Source organism: Chrysemys picta, chromosome 3, assembly GCF_011386835.1.
Source record: "Chrysemys picta bellii isolate R12L10 chromosome 3, ASM1138683v2, whole genome shotgun sequence".
NCBI lineage: Eukaryota > Metazoa > Chordata > Testudines > Emydidae > Chrysemys > Chrysemys picta.
In genome coordinates this window covers 663,147-682,677 of record NC_088793.1, presented here as the reverse complement: position 1 = coordinate 682,677, position 19,531 = coordinate 663,147, and the positions used below count along the sequence as shown (strand labels likewise).

The following is a 19,531-nucleotide window of genomic DNA, read 5'->3' as shown; positions in this document are numbered from 1 at the left end:
CCTTTTGGAACCGTTGTCTCTTACGCAGAGGTTTGTAATCCCTCTGGGAGGTGAGAAACTGGGTGAGATGTGAGCTCTGTGCATCTGAGATTTACTGAACTTTTTTTGTGCAGGGGTGTACATTCCCGAAGAGTGCAAGGTGGCTCTAGAGTCTTTTAAGGTATGCAAAGATTCATCAGTTTTTTCTGCAAACAACTTTGATCTGTCAAAAGGAAGGTCCTCAACTGTATATCGAACTTCTCGGAAAACCCAAGAACTGAAGCCAGGAGGCCCCTTCTCATGACTGTCGCCATGGAGATAGAATGAGCGGCTGTATCAGTGGTGTCCAGAGGCGCCTGCAGAGATGTTCTTGCAAGCAGTTGCCCCTCTGCTAGGATTGCCTGGAATTGCTCCCTCTGGTCTTCTGGGTGATGCTCAATAGTTAGTACGGCTGTATTTAGCCAGGAGGGCCCGATAACTGGCAATCCTAAATTGTAACGGTAGCCAATGAGTATGAGTTATGGCCAAAAAAATCAAGACACATTAAATATTTACCATATGGAGTTGATTTAGTGTGGTGCTGTCTGTAGTGTTCATTCACAGCATCATCCACAAGGGAGTTGGGGGATGGATGTGAAAATAAAAATTCTGAGACCTTGGAGGAAATATTTATATATTAAAAAAAAGTAATATTTTTTGTCCGCCCTCTTACAGATGCGGTACTTTGGCTGAGATATGCCAGATTATTTTTGCAGGGTCTAAAATCCTCATTAATGCGTAGCGCAACATGGACAGATGAAGTCTGCAAAATATCAAGTAATTTATACTGCAACTTCTTAACCTCCTCCAGTGGAATTTGCAATGAGTCCACTACCCTTTTAATAAGGTCCGAAACTGTTTAAAATCGTCAGCCAAGGAGAGCGAAGGAGGCATGACAATTTTGTCTGGGGAGGAGGAAGAGATGTTAGTTGTAGGGGTAATTTGTCCAGTCTCTCTTCTGGCTCCTCAAAGGTCTCCTCTTGTGGATCAGAAACCCTAGAGAAAGGCTGGTGGGGACTGTCTGCTGTTCTCCTGGTGAAGAACACTAGGGGCCCAGGAGAATTGCTGACAGTAAGCCATCCAAGGGTCCCAGTATGGCCATTAAGGTGGTACGTAGAGCCTGGGTGGAGGCACCCCACTGTGTCCATACCAGCAGCGTGGAGCATGACTCTCACGAGGACTGTCCAACTCCTTAGAGGTCTCAGGATAAAACGTTCCTTGATAATGGAAGGGAGAGCCCCAGACAGAAATGTGGGAGACCGATGAAAAGTCCCCATCGTCGTCCTCCTCCTCCTCACTTGATAGAGGTGGAGCAGTCATAGAAACAAGCAGAGACTCCGTTGGTACCGGTGAATCTTTGAGGAACAAGATGTGGTTGGTGCTGAACAGGGGAGATTCAGGCATTTCTGTTACTGCCATGTCTCGAGGAAATCTAAATCTCTTGAGGTACCAGAACAGTGAGTGGTACTGATGAAGCAAGTTGGGCAGAGGTGACTGTGGCAGACAGTGCTGAAGGTACCAAAGTTCCTACGCCCTACGATGAATGACCAGTAGCTGTCAATCTGGTCTTCTGCGGAGCCAAAGTGCTGGGTACTGAGGTCCCTGCAGACCGTTGGTACCAATTTAGCAGAGCTGGGCTTCTCTCTGCCACTTCAATCATCCAACAGTGCCAATCTTCTGGAGCCAGAACTCAGAGTCCTTAGGCTTACTGGTGGTGACAGTAACTGAGGAACCTGCGGCCTTGTGGATACTGAGTCAGAGATCAGTAGGTGCTGAAATGGTGAACCTGATCAGAGACGGTCTGTTAGGGGTAGATTCTCTACCCAGAGGGCTGGAAGGCCACTTTCTAGAGAGTCTTTCCGAGAGGATTCCAGCGATTTCCTCTTCAATGCTCTAGGGGAATGGCGCAACGAGGAGGCTGAAGCAGTCGATGTGATTGGAAACGGTGTACAGCTTGTTCCACTTCTGGTGGCAGGATTCCCGGTGCCCTGAGCTGACGGCTGGGCTTAGTCTTGGACCCTCCAGGAACAATGCAGATCCCAGAAGTGAGAGGCACCTCTCTTGTGAATGAGAAGCTGCTCACAGAAAAGCCTCCTGGTGACCAGCCCCTAATTTGTTGCACTCCCCAGCCCTCCTGAATGCTCCACACACTGCCAGGCACGCAGCAAGAGCCTCCTGCTTTATATGGCTGCACAAACCTCAGACACCACACCACCACCTCCTCACGCACAGGGCACCTGCCTCAGCTGAGTGTCTGGGGAATCAAACTGCTATGACCCTCATCCGCCCAACCCCACCCCTCCTGCCTCCCATCACCCCACATGACAAACCAGGTCCGACACGTAGCGTAAGCGCCCAGAGGAGGGCCCTGTGCAGCACCAGGGTGGTGTTCTAAAGGTCAAAGGGACTAGAGGTCCTCTCCAAAAGCAAGCAGACACTCCCTCCCCAACAGCGTTGCCACCTGTCCCAATATTTCATGTTCTCTTGAAGCCCCGGCTCCTGGAGCCAGGTGATCAGGTGAGAATATTGCTTTCCTTTTTGTTTACTTACCCCACAGTAACTGTGGTTTGTCAAGGTGTTTGTTGTCAGTGCGGATTCCATTGTAGGTGTACATACACTTCATGCGCATGAGACTCGGGATTTGTCCCTTGGGGCCCATGCGCCCTGTGCAAGGACAAAAGGGCAGAGCAGCCTCAACCCTCGCTCTGCCCCCGGCAGTTGCAGCCACACAGCAGCTGGGGAACATCCCACCCATTACTCTCCTTAGACTTTAAAACCAATTTGTCATCCAACCTTGTGTCGAAATCTTCACAGTCCCATTGAACTGGACATTGACAAAGAGAAGAAAAGCTATCGGTGTCTGCCCCCTCCTCCCCGCCCCACTCTGGTGCACTGGAACAAGCTGCTTTGCACCCACCACCTGGCAGATTCCAAACCCTGCCCCATCCTTTGAGTGGCTGATCCCTATTGAGATGGACATATCCAGGGATGCTCAACTCAAGCTAAATCTGCCAGAGAGCAGTCCGCACGCGTCACTCTAGACCCAGAAGTGACAGTCGCAGGCTGGCGAACCTGGATTTGTGGTTCCTAGAGGAGGACTTGCATAATATAAAATAAATATAAATATAAATATATGGAGATGTCCTATCTCCTAGAACTGGAAGGGACCCCGAAAGATCATTGAGTCCAGCCCCCTGCCTTCACTAGCAGGACCAAGTACTGATTTTGCCCCAGATCCCTAAGTGGCCCCCTCAAGGATTGAACTCTCAACCCTGGGTTTAGCAACCAATGCTCAAACCACTGAGCTAGCCCTCCCCCCTGCACCTGTCCAGGGTGGGGCTCTGCCCTGGGTCAGACACTGCCCACGTTCCATCTGGCTGCCATAGGCAAAAGAGAGACCTGAGGGAGGCCGGGGCTGCTCCGCCCTTTGTGCTGCCTCATGACGCGGCCCAGGGCACGTGCACGGCCCCAGACACGGCTGTTCAAGACTCCACTCCCATGCATGAGGGGCATATGCACCTACAGTGGGATCCACCTTGGCGACAGCTCTGAAAAAAACAAGTTTCTTACCAGCCTGGCTGCAGAGAGAAGCTTTAAAATGTAGACAGCAAAGAGACCCTTTCACGGTTACCCAGTAAATGCCCGATTCTGAAGGCTTGGGGTATGGTGAGTGAGATAGAGGCGGCTCAGGGTTAGGCCTGAAGCGTTCACCAACTTCAGCACTGACTTCTGGGGGTAGCCTGGCCCGACAGGGAGGAGACTGGGCTGCAGGTCAGTGGAGCTATCCTATCGCTCCTGCTTCCCAGCCAGCCCATGGGACACTGCCTTTCCGGAGTCACGTCCCCTCCCTGGATCAGTCCAGGCACACTGAACAGTGGCTGCTCTGGGTAGTCCCATTTGGATCAGGACAACCCAGAGCAGCCAAAGACTGCCTCTTCCTCCAGTTTCTCCTCCTCTGCAGCAGTGGCCACCACCCCGGAGACAGCCAGGCTGGCTTCCTCTCACTCCCAGGCTCTTTGGGCCATCCCCACACGAGTCAGCTCCCACCAGAGCAGAGTTTGGGAGCCTCGCATGCTCGGCACTAAGCTCTTGGCAGCAGGGCCTGTCTGTACAGCGCCTGGCACAGAGGGGTTCTGGCCAAAGCCTGGGGCTCCCAAGGGCGACAGGAATACCGATCACACTGTGCTGGCTAGCTCTTGCTCCTCACTGCAGCAGTGTGAGGAGGCGAGCTCTCCTGCAGAGGGGGGTACTCACATCATTTTGACCCCCTCCCTGTCTGTGTGGTTGATCTCTGCTAGCACTGCATTCATGTCCATGTTTTTGGTCATTTCTTCTAAAGCGTTTTCAGGAATCATATCTGCACGGAAGAGGAAGGCAGTTAAACCCACACAGTCCCAACCCCTGCCCAATGTGCCGGAGGGCTACAGGAAGGCACGAGATGCAGCTTTGAGACAGCCACACTGCTCTCGCAGCAGGCAAGGCACCGCCAAGGGACGGACACTCAAGTGGTGCAGCCACCCCAAGCCTGGCATTCAAGGCTAAGCTTCCGGCTTCCCAATGCTGGGATGTCTGTAGGGTGGTGAGCTGCTGGAGTCTCCTGAAAGCACAGAGCAAGGTGTGCCCTGGATCTCATACTCACGCTGGTGTCCAACAATACAGTGAGCGGCCAGTAACTTCATGGAGGGCACCTCAAACAGAGCTTGGTTGAAGAGGAGCTCCCGAGCAGTGGGACGTTTCCCAGGGTCCAGCTCCAGGCACTTCTGAATGAACTCCTGCAAGGCAATAAGCCACAGACATAGGAAGGCACATCCGACAGAGCCAAGAGGGTGCTGCAGCCAGGGTGCTGGGGGCCAAGTCTGGGCCCTGCGTGTCAACAGGCGTATTCCTAACACTGCCTTGTACTCACCCTCTGCAAGGGGTCCTCCAGCAGCTGGATAGCGCTGTTAATAGCCTCCTGGGGCACATAGGATGACTCGCCATTACCCTGGATTTCCAGCACCGCCATCTGCCAGCAGAAAGAAACGTCAAGCCCAGCTGAGCCCAGGTGACCTAGTCACTCTACCAGAGTTCAGCCCCAGTGAGTTACTCCCGGAATTGGCGGGGCAGGGAGAGAACGGAGGGAAACTCCATATTGCCAACTCTTGTAATTTGATCAGATGATATTTGGTGTTTCTTATAAAGCACCAGCCCCTAGAGGCATGTGATTAGGTGACACTTTTTTTTTGGGGGGGGGGGGGGGGGGTAAATAAAGAAGTCTTGAGTAGTTCTCATGGTTGTAGGGACAAGCCTGAAAGCAGGACTCTAACATGACCTACTGGCTCAGAAAGCTGATAAAAGCACCCACTGTTATTTCAAATCATGACTCAAGTCCAGCTCAGGATTTGCTGGGGTCTGACTCATGGTTTTTGAGCTCTCGAGGTTGACAACACTGGATCCAATTGTAGGAGAGTAACTGAGCTGGCTGCAGGGAATGGTCCCACCCCGGCACTCTCTCAGGAGCCATCCGGACTGCTGCCATAAGTTCCCCAATATTGCCCCTGCTCCCAGTGACCCAGAACAAGCTGGAAAGGCTATTTCCCCAATCCCCTCAGACAGGGAGCTAAGAAAGTGCCTTCAGCAGTGTTGCTACCCACAATACAGAGGGAACCTCAAAGAGCCACCGAGGCTACCCCATCCACTTCCAATGGCAGCCCAACACACGGACGGGATTGTTGTAATAATCGGGGTCTAGCAGCCTGGAAACAGTGTTGGAAAGAGGGTGAAAGCTCAAAGCATTACAATCACCTATGCCAAATGTGGACAGAGGAAGGCCCAGACAGAAGACAGAGACTGAATTAGTCCAAACAAAGTTCAACTGACACCACCCAAGGACTGTGTTAAAAGCGTCACTGGGAACCAGTGCGAGAGAAGAATCAGAATGGACCAAATTGGACTTAGCTGAGAGAGAAACTATGGGATGCACTATTCTGCCCATTGCCCCCTTTGGGGAGTCACGTGGAGGAAAGACTCCTGGGGGATTCCCTTGAGCAAAGGCTGACAGGTCTCTGCTTCGCTCCAGACCCTGCCTGAGTGTGCTGGAGGAGCCTCAGGCACCAGGAGGGCCAGACCGGTGAGGACACCAGACTGACAGTCACGAGATCCTGCTCTGTTTTCCCCGCTCTCCTGTGCTTCTTTCCCTCCCCCACTGCGTTTCACTCCAGCAGTGACCTGCGCAGCCTTGGTATGGTGGGATGAAGCGGTACATGCACCTCTGCCCAGCCTGAGATGCAACAGTGATGGAGCGGGACCCCCCAAACCAGCCTGATGGGGTCACACACCAGGGAGGTGAGCTAGGGTCCAAAGTCGAGGCTGACTTGCTAGCTCAGAACATCTGTCTGTGATTGACAAGGCCCTTGCATCCCAAGATTATCAAAAAGCCGTATTTCCTACACTTTTTTTAATCTCTTCTGCTGGTCTATTTTGTCAAAGGCAGGAAAAATAACCACCACTCTCAACAGTCAACTCAAAATTCAACAGCACTAACCCTTTCTTCTCCACTAAGGACTGCTTCTCCAAGATCCTCGCTAAAAGGGGTCTGATAGTTCTATTACGTTTGTTTTGCATAACAATTCCAATTCAAAATGCTCTAGGTTTGATTCTTTTTCCCCCCGTCTCCTCTAATCAATAAACTTCCAACTTTGGCATGTGTGTTCTAGTGCAGCAGTTCAGACTTTTCCAGTTGTGTCCCCCTTACCCCTCACGGAATCTGTCCATGCCCCCCCGCCATTACAGCGCAGCCAAGGCTCGCAGCAGCGGAGCTTGGGCTGAAGGTGGAGCTGGTCTGGGGGCAGAGAGGAACCGCGGCTAGGGTTGGAGAGGAAGCAGGGGCAAAGCCAGGCTGTGGCTGAGGTTGGAGAGGGAGTGGGGGCAGAGCGGGCTGGGGGCAGAGCAGAGCTGCGGCTGGGATCAGAGAGGGAATTGGGCCTGGAGGCGAAGCAGGACTGGGGGCTGAATGGGGTTGAGGAAGGAGCGAGGCTGTGGGTGGAGCTGGTCTGGGGGTATGGTGCTCCCTCCCTGTCCCCTGTGGAGGCTGGCCCAGCCCCACCACACATGACCCCAAATGTTCCTCTGCACCCCCTCCGGGGGGAGGTTCGCCCCACAGTTTGGGGACCACTGTTCTAGTGTTTGCCATGGGACTAAGCACAAAGAAGTTTCTGTGCTCAAAACTCCGAACCTAAGAACGGCCCTACTGGGTCAGACCAAAGGTCCATCCAGCCCAGTATCCTGTCTGCCGACAGAGGCCAATGCCAGGTGCCCCAGAGGAGTGAACCTAACAGGTAACTATCAAGTGATCATGTCTAACTCTTCAGTGTTGTGCAGCAGCAGGGGCACGTTAACACCTGTGACTCGGGGAGAGGGATAGCTCAGTGGTTTGAGCACTGGCCTGCTAAACCCAGGATTGAGAGTTCAATCCTTGAGAGGGCCATTTAGGGATGGGGGGGACGGGAATCTGCCTGGGGATTGGTCCTGCTCTGAGCAGGGGTTGGACTAGATACCTCCTGAGATCCCTTCCAACCCTGAGATTCTATGATCTCATTGATGCCATCAGAATTAACTCAACTGCAGCCCAGGCAGCATTCACTTAGGAAGTCACCTCAGCCATTTCCAATGACAAATGTTCGCATGGTAGATGAAGGTGTCTCCAAAGCACTCTGCCAAGAGCACAGCTCATCAGGGCAGAGCACTGCAGCCCTGGCATATAAGGACAAATAAAACATGATCCCCTCTGCAGTGAACAAATCAGGTTACAAACTGCTGCTCTTCTCAGAGGAGACAACCAGTGAACTCCTCCTCAGGGAAACACGCTGCTCACGTAGAGGCGGCACTTTGAGACACCGGACAAGAATGGGGGGAATCGTCATGTGCACCTTTTGTTTGGTCTCCAGTGGAAGCAGGCGAAAGTCTGCCAACGCTTCTGTACTGTCCGGTTCTTTCTGTGCCTGCCCCAGAGCCTTCATATCCCAGGCTGGAAAAAATGCTATTGTACTACTCTGCAGAGCAGACGAGAGGATTCCTTTCCTCTCGTCTCCAGCGGGGGGCTGGCCTCTCCAGCTCCCTGACAAGACTGTCTGCTTTATTGGTCCAGGGCATTTATTTGCCCCCATGTGTTACTCCCACTATTGATTTTCATGCTCCCCAGGCTCCGGTTTCAAATTACGGTATCATTGTCACGGCTCCATGCATTGAGAAATACCCACTTTCCGTACGACCCTGAAGCCATGGGCAGTTAGCCAGGTCAGATGAGAATCCCTTGTTACCACAGACCCCTTGGAACTCAAGGAGGTAGTTTAAGATTTTTGCTTCACAGGGTTATTTTTGTGGTGTTAGTTTGGACCCCTCCCTGCATCTCCTACTGTTAGGCTGCAGGGGCTTACATTATGGCCTGCAGAGTTCTCTCCCGGGTCTGATTCTTGAAACCCATTGCAGATCATATTTTTTCTGCTGAACTCCCAATTCCTTGGCTCAGGCCTGGTGAACACAGGGGCATAGGAATGGCCAGGCTACGTCAGAGCAGGGGTCCATCTACCGGCTCCAAGAGTAGCCAGCACCAGCTGCTTCAGAGTTAGGGGAAAGAAGCCCCAAAATGGACAATTCTAGAATAAACTGCCCAGGGCCAGTTCTGTCGAATCTCAGGCAGTTAGCAGCTGTTTATGCCCTGAAGCAGGAAGCTGCGTATTCCTTATTAAACTGCATCGAAACGGTAGTTGTTCAGATTCTCCATAAGAGTTCATCCTCCTCCTCCAACTCTTACTAAGCTTCTGGCCTCAATATCTTGTGGCACTGAGTTCCACAGGTCACTTGTTACATTTGGAGTGGGAAGAGCCCAAGGGAACCAATACAGAGAACAGACACTGATGGAAAGGCTGCAACCAGCTCAAACCCTTGTCTAGCATGTTAGTGTCAGAGGGGGGTGAGGCGATGCAGCGGGGGAGGGCCTGGACCTTGGTGACAGAAATGGTTGAACTGCTGCTGAGGGATTGGGGGACAAAGTAACTCCAACAGAGAGGATTCTGGTTTCACTCAGACATCCCTCCCCTGCCATCTCCCTGCCCGCTCACCTCTAGCGCACACATCCCGAAGGAGTAGATGTCCACAGCAGTGGTGACATTGGTGACTTCTGTAACACAGGAACAAGGTTCCACAGTCAATTCCTAACAGGACAGTCCCAGCACCTTATAGCACCAGGAGCCGCCACACCAGGCAGCGAGATCCTGCAGCCCCCTCCCTTCCACTGCTCTTCCAGGAACAAGGGCTCCCAGTGGCTCCAGATCTAGGCCACGCAGTCCCAGGGGGAGTAGCATTAGCTCCCCTTAGCTGCAGCTTCTCATGGGATATGCAGGTAATTGCCACCCACAGACCAGCTACTAGCAAGACACAGGCAATGCCACACCCGAGGCCTGCGGGCACTGTGCTGCTGTACTGTACCTCCATACTCTGGGGCAAAGAAGTGCAGGTTCTTCTGCTCCTCACGACACGTCTTCACATGGTTGTTGATGGTGTCTGGTGCCACTGGAAGAGAGTCACAGATCTTACAATGCAGTAAGCCCTACCAGCTGGGCCCCAGACTGCTCAGGGGGAAAGCACAGCTGTCCATACTGACCCCAGGGAACAGCTCCCTCATCTCACACTGAGGTGGGTGCACCTTCCCCATGCACGGGAGAGCAGAGGGGCACTGGAATGTTTCTCTATCCTGTTCCCTTGGCTGCACACTCATTGAGACCTGGTATTGGGCTCAAACAGCAACTGTGGAGTCCCTGGCCCCTGCAGAGGAAGGAGCACCTAAGCAAGGCCTCTCAAGTTTACAGCCAAGCCTGAAGGCTCTCAGCTCAGACCTACAGCATTCAGCGACTTGAGGCGTGGCTACACTGAGTTTCAAACAGATGGACAGCTCTGCAACGAGGCAACTCGTTCCATGGCCAACAAGTTGTTGCTGGTGCAGATTCTGCTCTGCTCAGAGGGGTCTCTCAGTAGGTCAGAGCCAAGCACAGAGACCACCAGTACAGAGGACAGATACCCTGATGGAGAAGGCCCAGCTAGCCCAATGCCTCTGCGGGCCTACCTATGGCTCATGTCTGCAGGAGGCCTCAGCCAGGAGCACTCAGCCTGCTGGCAGCGGCAAGATGGCACCAAACCCAGCAGTGAGGGCAAGCAGAGCACAGCATGAGCACATGGGGCTTCCGAGGGGAGGGGATAAGTTCCTGGCAACTCGCTCCTTAGGGGATTAGGGACAAGTTTCCAGGAAGGAACAGGAGTCTAAACATTAGCCCCACAAGTTGTGGGGAGGAAAAATCAAGGTAAGTAGAGAACACAAGGGCTCCCTCCTTCCCAGCACTCGCCCCTCCCTGAAGCACAGCCACTTCTGCACCGAAGTGCTCCCAACACTACCTCCTCTCCTTCAGACAGGGCATCCACACCCTCCCACCCACAATCCTACAAAGTAGCGACACTGAACTCCGAATGTTCTCCTGGGGGAATTCTGCGCCACTGTGCATGTGCAGAGTTCATGTTCCCTGCAGATTCATTTTTTCTCTTGACAGAAAATACACTCTGCCAGAGATGCTCTGCAGTTATGCCTTTTGGCCACCAGGTGCTGCTGTGGTGCCACAACAGAGGGCAGCCAGCTCACCAGCTGTAGCGAGAGTCTGCGTTCCTCGCAGCACCATGCCCGTGGGCCCAGGGGAAGAGGCATGAGATATGGGGGGGGGGAGAGACAGAGCGGGGCACACGGAGCTGCTGGGAGGGTCACAGACTGGGGTTCAGAAGGGCTAGAAGGGGGAATAGACCGGGGCAAGGGCTGAATGATAGTGAGGGTTCAGGGCCACATGGGGACGGGCCACAGATGTGCCTGACTGACTGGGAGAGGCTAGGAATAAGCCAGGTCTGCATGGGGGAGGCACCACAATCCCCATTCCCCAAAAAACCTGTTCCATTCTTCTTCCACCCACACCCAACAACCCTCCAGGTTTGCTCCCAGGCTCCTGTCCAGCAATTACTTCCCTCTCCCCAAACCTTTGCCCGGTTTTTGAGGGGTGCAGGAAATACATTTTTATATAGTCGTTTAATTGAATTATTACTCAAAGGTCTGTATCAATACGCCTAGTAAGGAATCTATTGGTCAAAAAAATGTCCAGAATCATTTTTGTCGTCTGCATTGTTACAAATATACTTGTAATAGGTATTTTGAAATAAATTATCAAAATAAATGAAATTGGTGTGACTGCTATTTTGACAAATAAAAATTCTGCATATTTTAAATATTGTGCGCAGAATTTAATTTTTTTTAAACAGAATTCCCCCAGGAGTAAGCCTAGTGAATCTGCCTCAGTTACTCTTTCCAAACGAATCACGGCTGGCTACTCTTTTTAGCATCCCTGTTTGAATGGGAGACTCCACACAGTGCTTGTTTCAAAAAGGTAGAGATTGTTCTATTCCAAACGAGGAATAACAGGGAGAGACTAAAAGGAATTTCACGCTGACTGAGCTCAGACTAGTCCCCAGCCTCAAGAAAGCCCTGTCACTTGTGCTGCAGAAAAGCCTTGGAGAACAGACTAGACACAATCCTGCCCTGGCTCCCAGGGGCTAGGGCCTAACAGGGTGTTTCCATCTCTCATATCTGTTTTTCTATGAATGAACAGAGTGCTCTGAAACAAGAGAACAGAACGAGGAGAAGGAGGAGGATGTCATTGGAGACAACTCAATGCGTAGCTGAAGTCAAGAAAACAAACACGATATTAGGATGCATTAGGAATTGCATAGAGAATATCATCAAAATATTCTGCCTTCATGAAATCAATGGCGCAGCCTTATCTGTATACTGCATGCAGGACTGGCCATGCCATCCCCAAGGGCACTGCAGAATTAGAGGGGATTCAGAGAAGGGCCGAGAATGATCAAGGGCTTGGGGAAACTGCTCTGGAGAGAGTTTGAGAAAGATAAATGCAAGAGAACATGATAGACGTCTAAAATAATAACAGTCTAGAGAAGGGAGGTCAAGAGAATCTATTCTCCCTGGTTCATAACACAAAAACACAGGGACATTCAATGAGATTAATATAGGTGGGAATTTCAGAACTGATGAGGAAGTACTTTTTCACACAATGTGTAATTAGCTTGTGAAACTCTCTGCTACAAGAACAGGAGTACTTGTGGCACCTTAGAGACTAACAAATTTATTTGAGCATAAGCTTTCGTGGGCTAAAACCCACTTCATCGGATGTGTGTAGTGGAAAATACAGTAGGAAGTTATATATACACACACACAACATGAAACAATGGGTGTTACCATACACACTATAACGAGAGTGATCAGTTAAGGTGAGCTATTACCAGCAGGAGAGAGAAAAAAACTTGAACCTACCAAGATTTAAAGAGGGACTGCACGTTTACCTGGGTCACAAGAATCTCCAGTGTTTTCATAATTAACAAGAGTTCTGGAAAGGAGATTAAGCCTCCTGCTTTGGGGGTTAAACTAATCTGTAACCACCAGGGATTAGGAGGTTTCTTACACCTTTCTTTAGAGCACCTGGCTCTGGCCACTGGATGGTATGGATTATGGACCTGAGCCATACCGGCAGCTCCTGGGCTCCCTAAATCTCTCAAGAGGAAAAGCAAAGCATCTTACCAATGACGGGACATGTGACCCTCTCCTGTGGAGCAGTATGCCCAAGGGGATGCACAGAGGAGCAGGGGCAGACCCGAGTGCTCCTACCAGAACAGAGACTCTGGAGCAGAATGAAGGACTGAAACAACAGGGACCTCTCTAGTAAACACTCCAGCTGCTCCCATTCCTGCTATAAACAGCTTCCTCCCTCACACAGTACTCCAGGAAAACTTGCCAACCCTAACAACCCCTCTCCCCAACAGGATAGCAGTGCAAGGTAGCTGACTAACACCAAACCGGCATCAGCCTAGCTGCCAGTCAACGTCACAGCAAAGGGCATACCTGGTTCCAGGTAGCGCCCCTGCAGCTTTCACAGATGTCTGTTTCACAAGGGCAGGCTAAGGCACCGCACAGTAGTAGTCAAATGGGTCCCTACTACCCAAGTCTGCCTGAACAGAGACCATGACTGCAAAGAACAATCCCGCTCTGCACAGGGAAATTCCTTATTTCCAAAGACTGGAGAGCGTCAGGCCCTTTCCATGCCAGGCAGTCTGTGTTGTCAGATGTTTGGCTGTGTGAGTGTTCTCCATGTGCTGTCCCAACTCTGCGCAGACAGCTGGCACAGCAGACCTCGAGTGAACCGCCCAATGACCACAAGATCCGTTAAGGAGCGAAGGCGCCCGGCCAGGTTTATTGTCGACGAAGTGCAGTAATAGCACCTGGCAGACTCTGAGGATATTAAGACATGTTTGCCCATGACAATGGACGCAGCTCAGTGAGTGGCTGGTTTTTTCATTCCCCCCTAGGCTGGCCAGAGACACTCCCTTTGAGGTTCCATTTTATATATCAATACAAACAAGTTACGTACTGCCCCTTTGACGTAGTTCGTGGACACCCTTTGATGTAGCCGGTTACCACCCATCACCTTGTACATCTCTATCCATCACACGGTCATCCTGACCTTATCTTTAGAATGGGTCAGCGCGTTCCTGTTCTCTCTAAGGAATGAGTTGATACCGAGGTGTTCTGGTACCATCATTCTGGAATATGGTTGCGTGAGTGCTCTGTCTCTAGTACTTCTTAGGAATGTGCATTTCTGCAATATCAGCCCTGTTCTTGCCAGATTGTGAGTAGGCCCTGCATAGCTCACAGACTGACTTTGCTTTATATTAGCAAAGTTTTGACCACTACTTTAGCCCAGGCCTCAGCTACAAGGCCTTAAGTCTAAGGCCCTCTTTCTACTACAGCGGGGAGCCTGCACCGCAGAGATATGTACCCCATGGAGTGGGGAAGGAACAAAGACAACACCCCTGTGCTTCAGCCTCCTCTCCCCCCTTATCCAACTAAGTTATAAACTGAGGTGTGACCCCCACAGGAGCTACGCGCAGAGGGCACAGTCGCCTGCAGAGACCACTTCCAATGATGGGCCTACAAACTTGGGCCAAACAAATTTACAGGCTTTTCTAAAAGAGGGCTTGGGTTTAGCATAAGTACAATGCAACTATTTTTGCTTTGCAGCCCAACATCATTAGCTAAACCTCAGTGTTCACTGATGATTCACTAATAGGAAGGAGGATCAACATGGCAGCCATGGGAGAACCTCAGCTGAGGTTCGTTCGCACAGTTGGTAAAGAAGAGTTCGTTACAGCAGGAGTGGCCGGCACTCCCAGGTAAGGGAAGGAAAAAGGGAAGGCTGTCACCAAGTGAAGCAGACTGTCTCCCACCCTCAGCCCATAGCTGTTGTATACCCACTTGACCGAAGGAAACCGTTGGGACTGACAAGGACAGAAATCCCTAGGAGTATTGCCATACCACAGAATATGCTCAGAGAAGTCAGGTGCATTTGCTTTGCTGCTCTTAGGAAGCATCACACATGCCGATAACTGTCGGAAAGACGATGTTCTCACAGGAAAAGCTGTGCAGAGCAGTCAGGTGGACAGCAAATTAAAGACCGCATGAGGCTAGCGCACCCTTGTACCAAGCGTGTGCCAGTTTACACTATGAGGAAACCCTGGAATTAGCAGAGTGCCCATGGAAAGGCATATCCTGAGTGCATGGAACCTGCAGCAACGCAGAGAGCAACTGGGGAGAGCAGCAGCTGCCTGAAGTCAGGCTGCTTCCCTTCCCCTCCTGAGGATGTGGTCACACAAGCAGCATGGACAAGCCCCCATGGTTAAGGATCTCACCCACAGACAAATCCACAGATTAATAGTAGATTCCTCCTGTTCACCAGAACCCCAGTGAGGCAGAGAGCTAGACGAGTGAATCATCAACACTGCCCCGCTGAGCCAGTCATGAGGAACAGGAGACCTGGAGAAGTGATGGAGATGAAAAAGCTCATGGCCAAATCACGACTGCAAGCACTGCAGAGTGGTGGCGATTCAGCACGTGCCGGTCGGTCATGAATCAGCACTGAAACAATGCCAAGAGAGGGCATGGGGCACTGTGCTGCTAAAGGGACCATATTTCTAATATAGTGTAAAAGCAAGGACCTCCTCACGTGGGGTCAAAGACCTGGGGTTTGCCAAGCTAGGGTTTCCATTTGGGTGCTTACACAGTACTTGTCAGCATGGTAACCGGACAGCTATGTGGCCCTCTACAGCAGTGGCGAGAGAGCTTGGTCACTGGAGGAGCCGGTCCTGACTGAGCCATCCTATCCTGACTCCCCTGACCTGCCCGGGAGCTCCTCATCCCTCATTGTTGATTTCTATTAGGACCAAAAAGAAACCTAACAACGGCACTGGCCCATTACTAGATGGAGATGTAGACATGTACAATCAATTTGTTTGGTAAAAACAGATGTAGTCATGTCATATGATGATGAAATACTCCCCAATCCAACAGTAATTCATGCTGACTGGAAACAGCAATTACTAAAGTTAGACACCTTTCAATTAATGGTGGTTTTCAATAATTCTGAGAACATGAGAGAAGTTCCATAGAACTGGAAGAAAGCTCATCTTGTGCCAATGTTTAAAGAGAGCAAACGGGAATGACCTGGGTAACTATAGCCCTGTCTGTCTGACACTGATCCTGGGCAAAATAATGGAACATCTGATATGGGACTCAAGAAAGAATTAACAAGGATAATCTAATTAATTCCCATCAATATAGGTTTAAGGAAAACAGATCTTTCAAACTAACCTGATAAACTTATAAATTCATGACAAAGCTGATTGATAAAGTTTATACTGTTGAGGTAACAGACTTCTGCAGACATTTGACTTGGCACTGCATGACCTTTTGATTAAAAACTAGAATACAAATTCAAGATGAGAAAAAAAGTGATTAAAAATTGGCTGATAAACTTCAAAATGTAATTGAAAATGGGGAATCATCCCACAGGTGCGTTTCTAGTGGGATCCCACAAGGACTGGTTCTCGACCCAGAGTATTTAACATGTTTGTCAATAAGCTGGATGAAAACAATCACTGCTCAAGTTTGCAGGTGATAAAAGCTGGGGGAGTGGTAAATAATGAATAAGTTAGGTCACTGGTCCAGAACGATCTGGATCACTTGGTAAGCTGCGTACAAGCCAACTACGCGTGTTTTAATATGACCAAATAGAACGTCACGCATCCAGGAACAAAGGATCCAGGTCATACTTACAGGATAGGGGACTCTAGCCTAGGCAGCAGTGACTCAGAGATTTGAGGGTTATAGTGGATAATCAGCTGAACATGAGGTTCCTGGGCAAAAGCTGGATGCATAAGTAGGAGTCTGGTCATTAGATTACCTCTTTTTGGCACTGGGGCAACTATTACTGGAATACTGGGAATAGCTCTGGTGCCTACAGTTTCAGAAGGATGCTGATAGACTAGAGAGGATTCAGCGAAGAGCCATGTGTGACCAAAAGCACCCCTGTATTCACACTCTATACACTACACTGTAATCATCTGAAGAACATGGACCCTCCTTCAGACTCCATGTCGTCATCTTTATTGTTTGAATAAACTTTGCTTTGAAGGGTACCCTCAGAAGAATCCACTTCAGAAGGTTCACCGGACTATAAAGGGAAGGGGCGGAAAACCCCAAGCTTCCTCTCTCTCTCTCTCTCACAGACAACAAAGGAACCAGCTCTTTATTTTTTGGAGGGGAGGGGATCCAAACCTGAGAATTTGGTCAGCCCTATTGCTGGGAACATGTGGTAAGGATTTTACCTTGAACCATGTCTAGCTTGTTAAGTTTAGCTACTAGAAAGCATTTTATCTTTATTTTTCTTGTAACCATTTCTGACTTTAATCCTTTATACTTGTACTCAAAATCTAGATCTTTGTAGTTAAACCTGTTTTATTTTTAATCTAAACCAATCCAGTGCTGTGTTTAAATTGAACCGTTTGGTAACTGCAGTTAAAGCAACAAACTATTGAATATTGACTCCTTTACAGGGACAATGGACCTTTAATATCTGAACTGCCAGGAGAGGCACGAAGAGCAAGTGATGGGCAACAGAGAGGAGGGAAGGGCTGGGGTGGAGACAAGCTGCATGCCTTTGCCATGCTGAGCTCAGGCTGGCAGCAGAGCAAGGAGGAGGAGTGATTGTTTTTATTCACAGCCCCCACAGCATGGCAGAAACATCCCAAACATTCAAGGATGGTCCCTACTATGAGGAGCTCACAATGGAAGGGAAAACAGACTGACACTTCCTATAAGAAAAACATCTGGACTCGATACTGCGCGATAGCCAGGGATTCATTTGTTGGGTTAACCAAACTCATCTGCTTTGTGAAACTCTCTTTACACAATCCAATGGCTGGAAGTTGACGATAGACAAGTTCACACTGAAAATAAGATATAAATTTTTAACAGTGAGGATAATTAACCATTGGAACAATTTGCCAAGGGTCACGGGGAGAGGCAGCTCTTGATTTAGTCCTAAGTGAAGCACAGGATCTGGTCCAAGAGCTGAGTATAGCTGAACTGCTCAGTAAATATAATTACATTATGGTAGCTATTAACATCTGTGTAGGGGGGAAATGCCAAAGAAACATACCACAGTAGCATTTAACATGAAAAACAGGAACCACACAACTGAGGAAACTAGTTAAACGTAAGTTAAAAAAGGAACAGTTACAAGGTTGAAATGCCTGCAAGCTGCATGGAAGCTATTTAAAAACCATCATGAGGCTCAAACTAAATGTATGCCTCAAAACCAAGTTACCATGGCTAAACAGCAGAGTAGAAGAGGCAGTTACACATTTAAAAACTGAAAGTCAAATCTAGGGAGGAAGACAGAAAGGAGCATAAACTCTGGCAAGTCAAGAGTAAAAGTATAATAAAGCAGAGCAAGAAAGAATTTGAAGAACAATTACCTGAAGAAAAAAAAAAACTAAAAGCAATTTTTTTTTTAATTACATCAGAAGCAGGAAGCCTGCCAAAAAAAGTCACTGGGGCCACCAGCCAAAGTAGCACTCAAGGAAGACAAGGCCATTGTGGAGAATCTACATGAATTCTTTGCATCGGTCTTCACTGCAGAAAACGTGGGGGAGATGCCCACACTCGAGCCATTCTTTTTAGATAAAAAAGAATGGAAAAACTTTCCCAGGTTGAGGTGTCAAGAGGTGGCTTTGTAACAAACTGATAAACAGTAATCAGTCACCAGGACCAGATGGGAATTCACCCAAGAATTCTGAGGGAACTCAAAAATGAAATTGCAGAACTGTGGTATCTGACCTATCACTTAAATCAGCCTCTGGGCCAGATTACTGATGGGTGGCTAATGTAACACCAATTTTTAAAAAGGACTCCAGAGGCGATCCTGGTAATTACAAGCCAGTAAGCCTAACTTCAGTATCAGGCAAATCAGTTGAAACAATAGTAACGAACAGCATTATTTGACACGTAGATGTACACAATCTGTTGGGAAAGAGTCAACACAGCTTTTGTAAAGGGAAATCATGCCTCACCAATCCATTAGGAATCTCTGAGGGAGTCAACAAGCACGTAGACAAGGGTGATCCAGTGGATAGTGTAACTTGGACTTTCAGAAAGCCTTTGACAAGGTCTCTCACCAAAGGCTCCTAAGCAAAGTAAGTAGACAGGGGATACAAGGGAAGGTCCTCTCATGGATCAGTATCTGGTCAAAATATAAGAAACAAAGGGTAGGAACGAATAGTCAGTTTTCACAGTGGAGAGAGGTAAATAGTGGGGTTCCCCAAGGATCTGTATTGGGACCAGTTCCATTCAACATTCATAAAATGACCTGGAAAAGAGTGAATAGTGAGGTGGCAACGTTTTCAGAGAATACAAAATTACTCAAGATAGGTAAGCCCAAACCCGACCGCGAAGAGTCACAAAGGGAACTCACTAAACTGGATGACTAGGCAACAGAATAGTAGATGAAATTCCATGTTGATAAATACAAAGGAATGCATTTTGGAAAAGATAATCCCAACTATACATACAAGATGACGGGGTATAAATTAGCTGTTACCTCAAGAAAGAATTCTTGGAGGCACCCGAATAGTTCTATAAAACTGTTCGATGTGCAGCAGCAGCAGTCAGAAAAAGCTAACAACGTTACGAACCATTAGGAAAGAGATAGATAAGACAACAGAAGATATAATGCCACTACAGAAATCCATTGTATGCCCACGTGTTGAATACTGTGTGCACTTTTGGTCACCTCATCTCAAAAAAAGACCTATTAGAATTTGATATGGTATCGAGAAAGGCTACAAAAATTAGGGGTATGGAACTGTGTCCATATAAGGAAAGATTAAAAAAAGACAAGCTGTTCAGCTTGGAAAAAAGATGTCTAAGAGGGGATATGACAGACGTCTAATAAAATCACGACTGGTGTGGAGAAAGTGAATAAGTGTTATTTACCCCTTCACCTAACATACAAATCAGGGGTCATCCAATGAAATTAAT

General features: G+C 49.1%; 1 protein-coding gene across 2 annotated transcripts in view; it reads right to left on the bottom strand.

Moving 5' to 3' along the window:
- Positions 1 to 19,531, bottom strand: part of NRBP1 (nuclear receptor binding protein 1) — a 74,619-nt gene that overhangs the window by 7,472 nt on the left and 47,616 nt on the right. For both annotated transcript variants that reach the window (XR_010600014.1, XM_065590022.1), the window contains exons 8-12: positions 9,484 to 9,567; positions 9,117 to 9,175; positions 4,925 to 5,023; positions 4,658 to 4,790; positions 4,273 to 4,375 (exon numbers count right to left, since the gene is read on the bottom strand). Coding sequence is in view for 1 of the 2 variants with exons in the window: in XM_065590022.1 (XP_065446094.1) it covers positions 4,273 to 4,375; positions 4,658 to 4,790; positions 4,925 to 5,023; positions 9,117 to 9,175; positions 9,484 to 9,567 (478 nt within the window). In the remaining variant the exon portion in view is untranslated. The remainder of the gene's footprint in view (positions 1 to 4,272; positions 4,376 to 4,657; positions 4,791 to 4,924; positions 5,024 to 9,116; positions 9,176 to 9,483; positions 9,568 to 19,531) is intronic.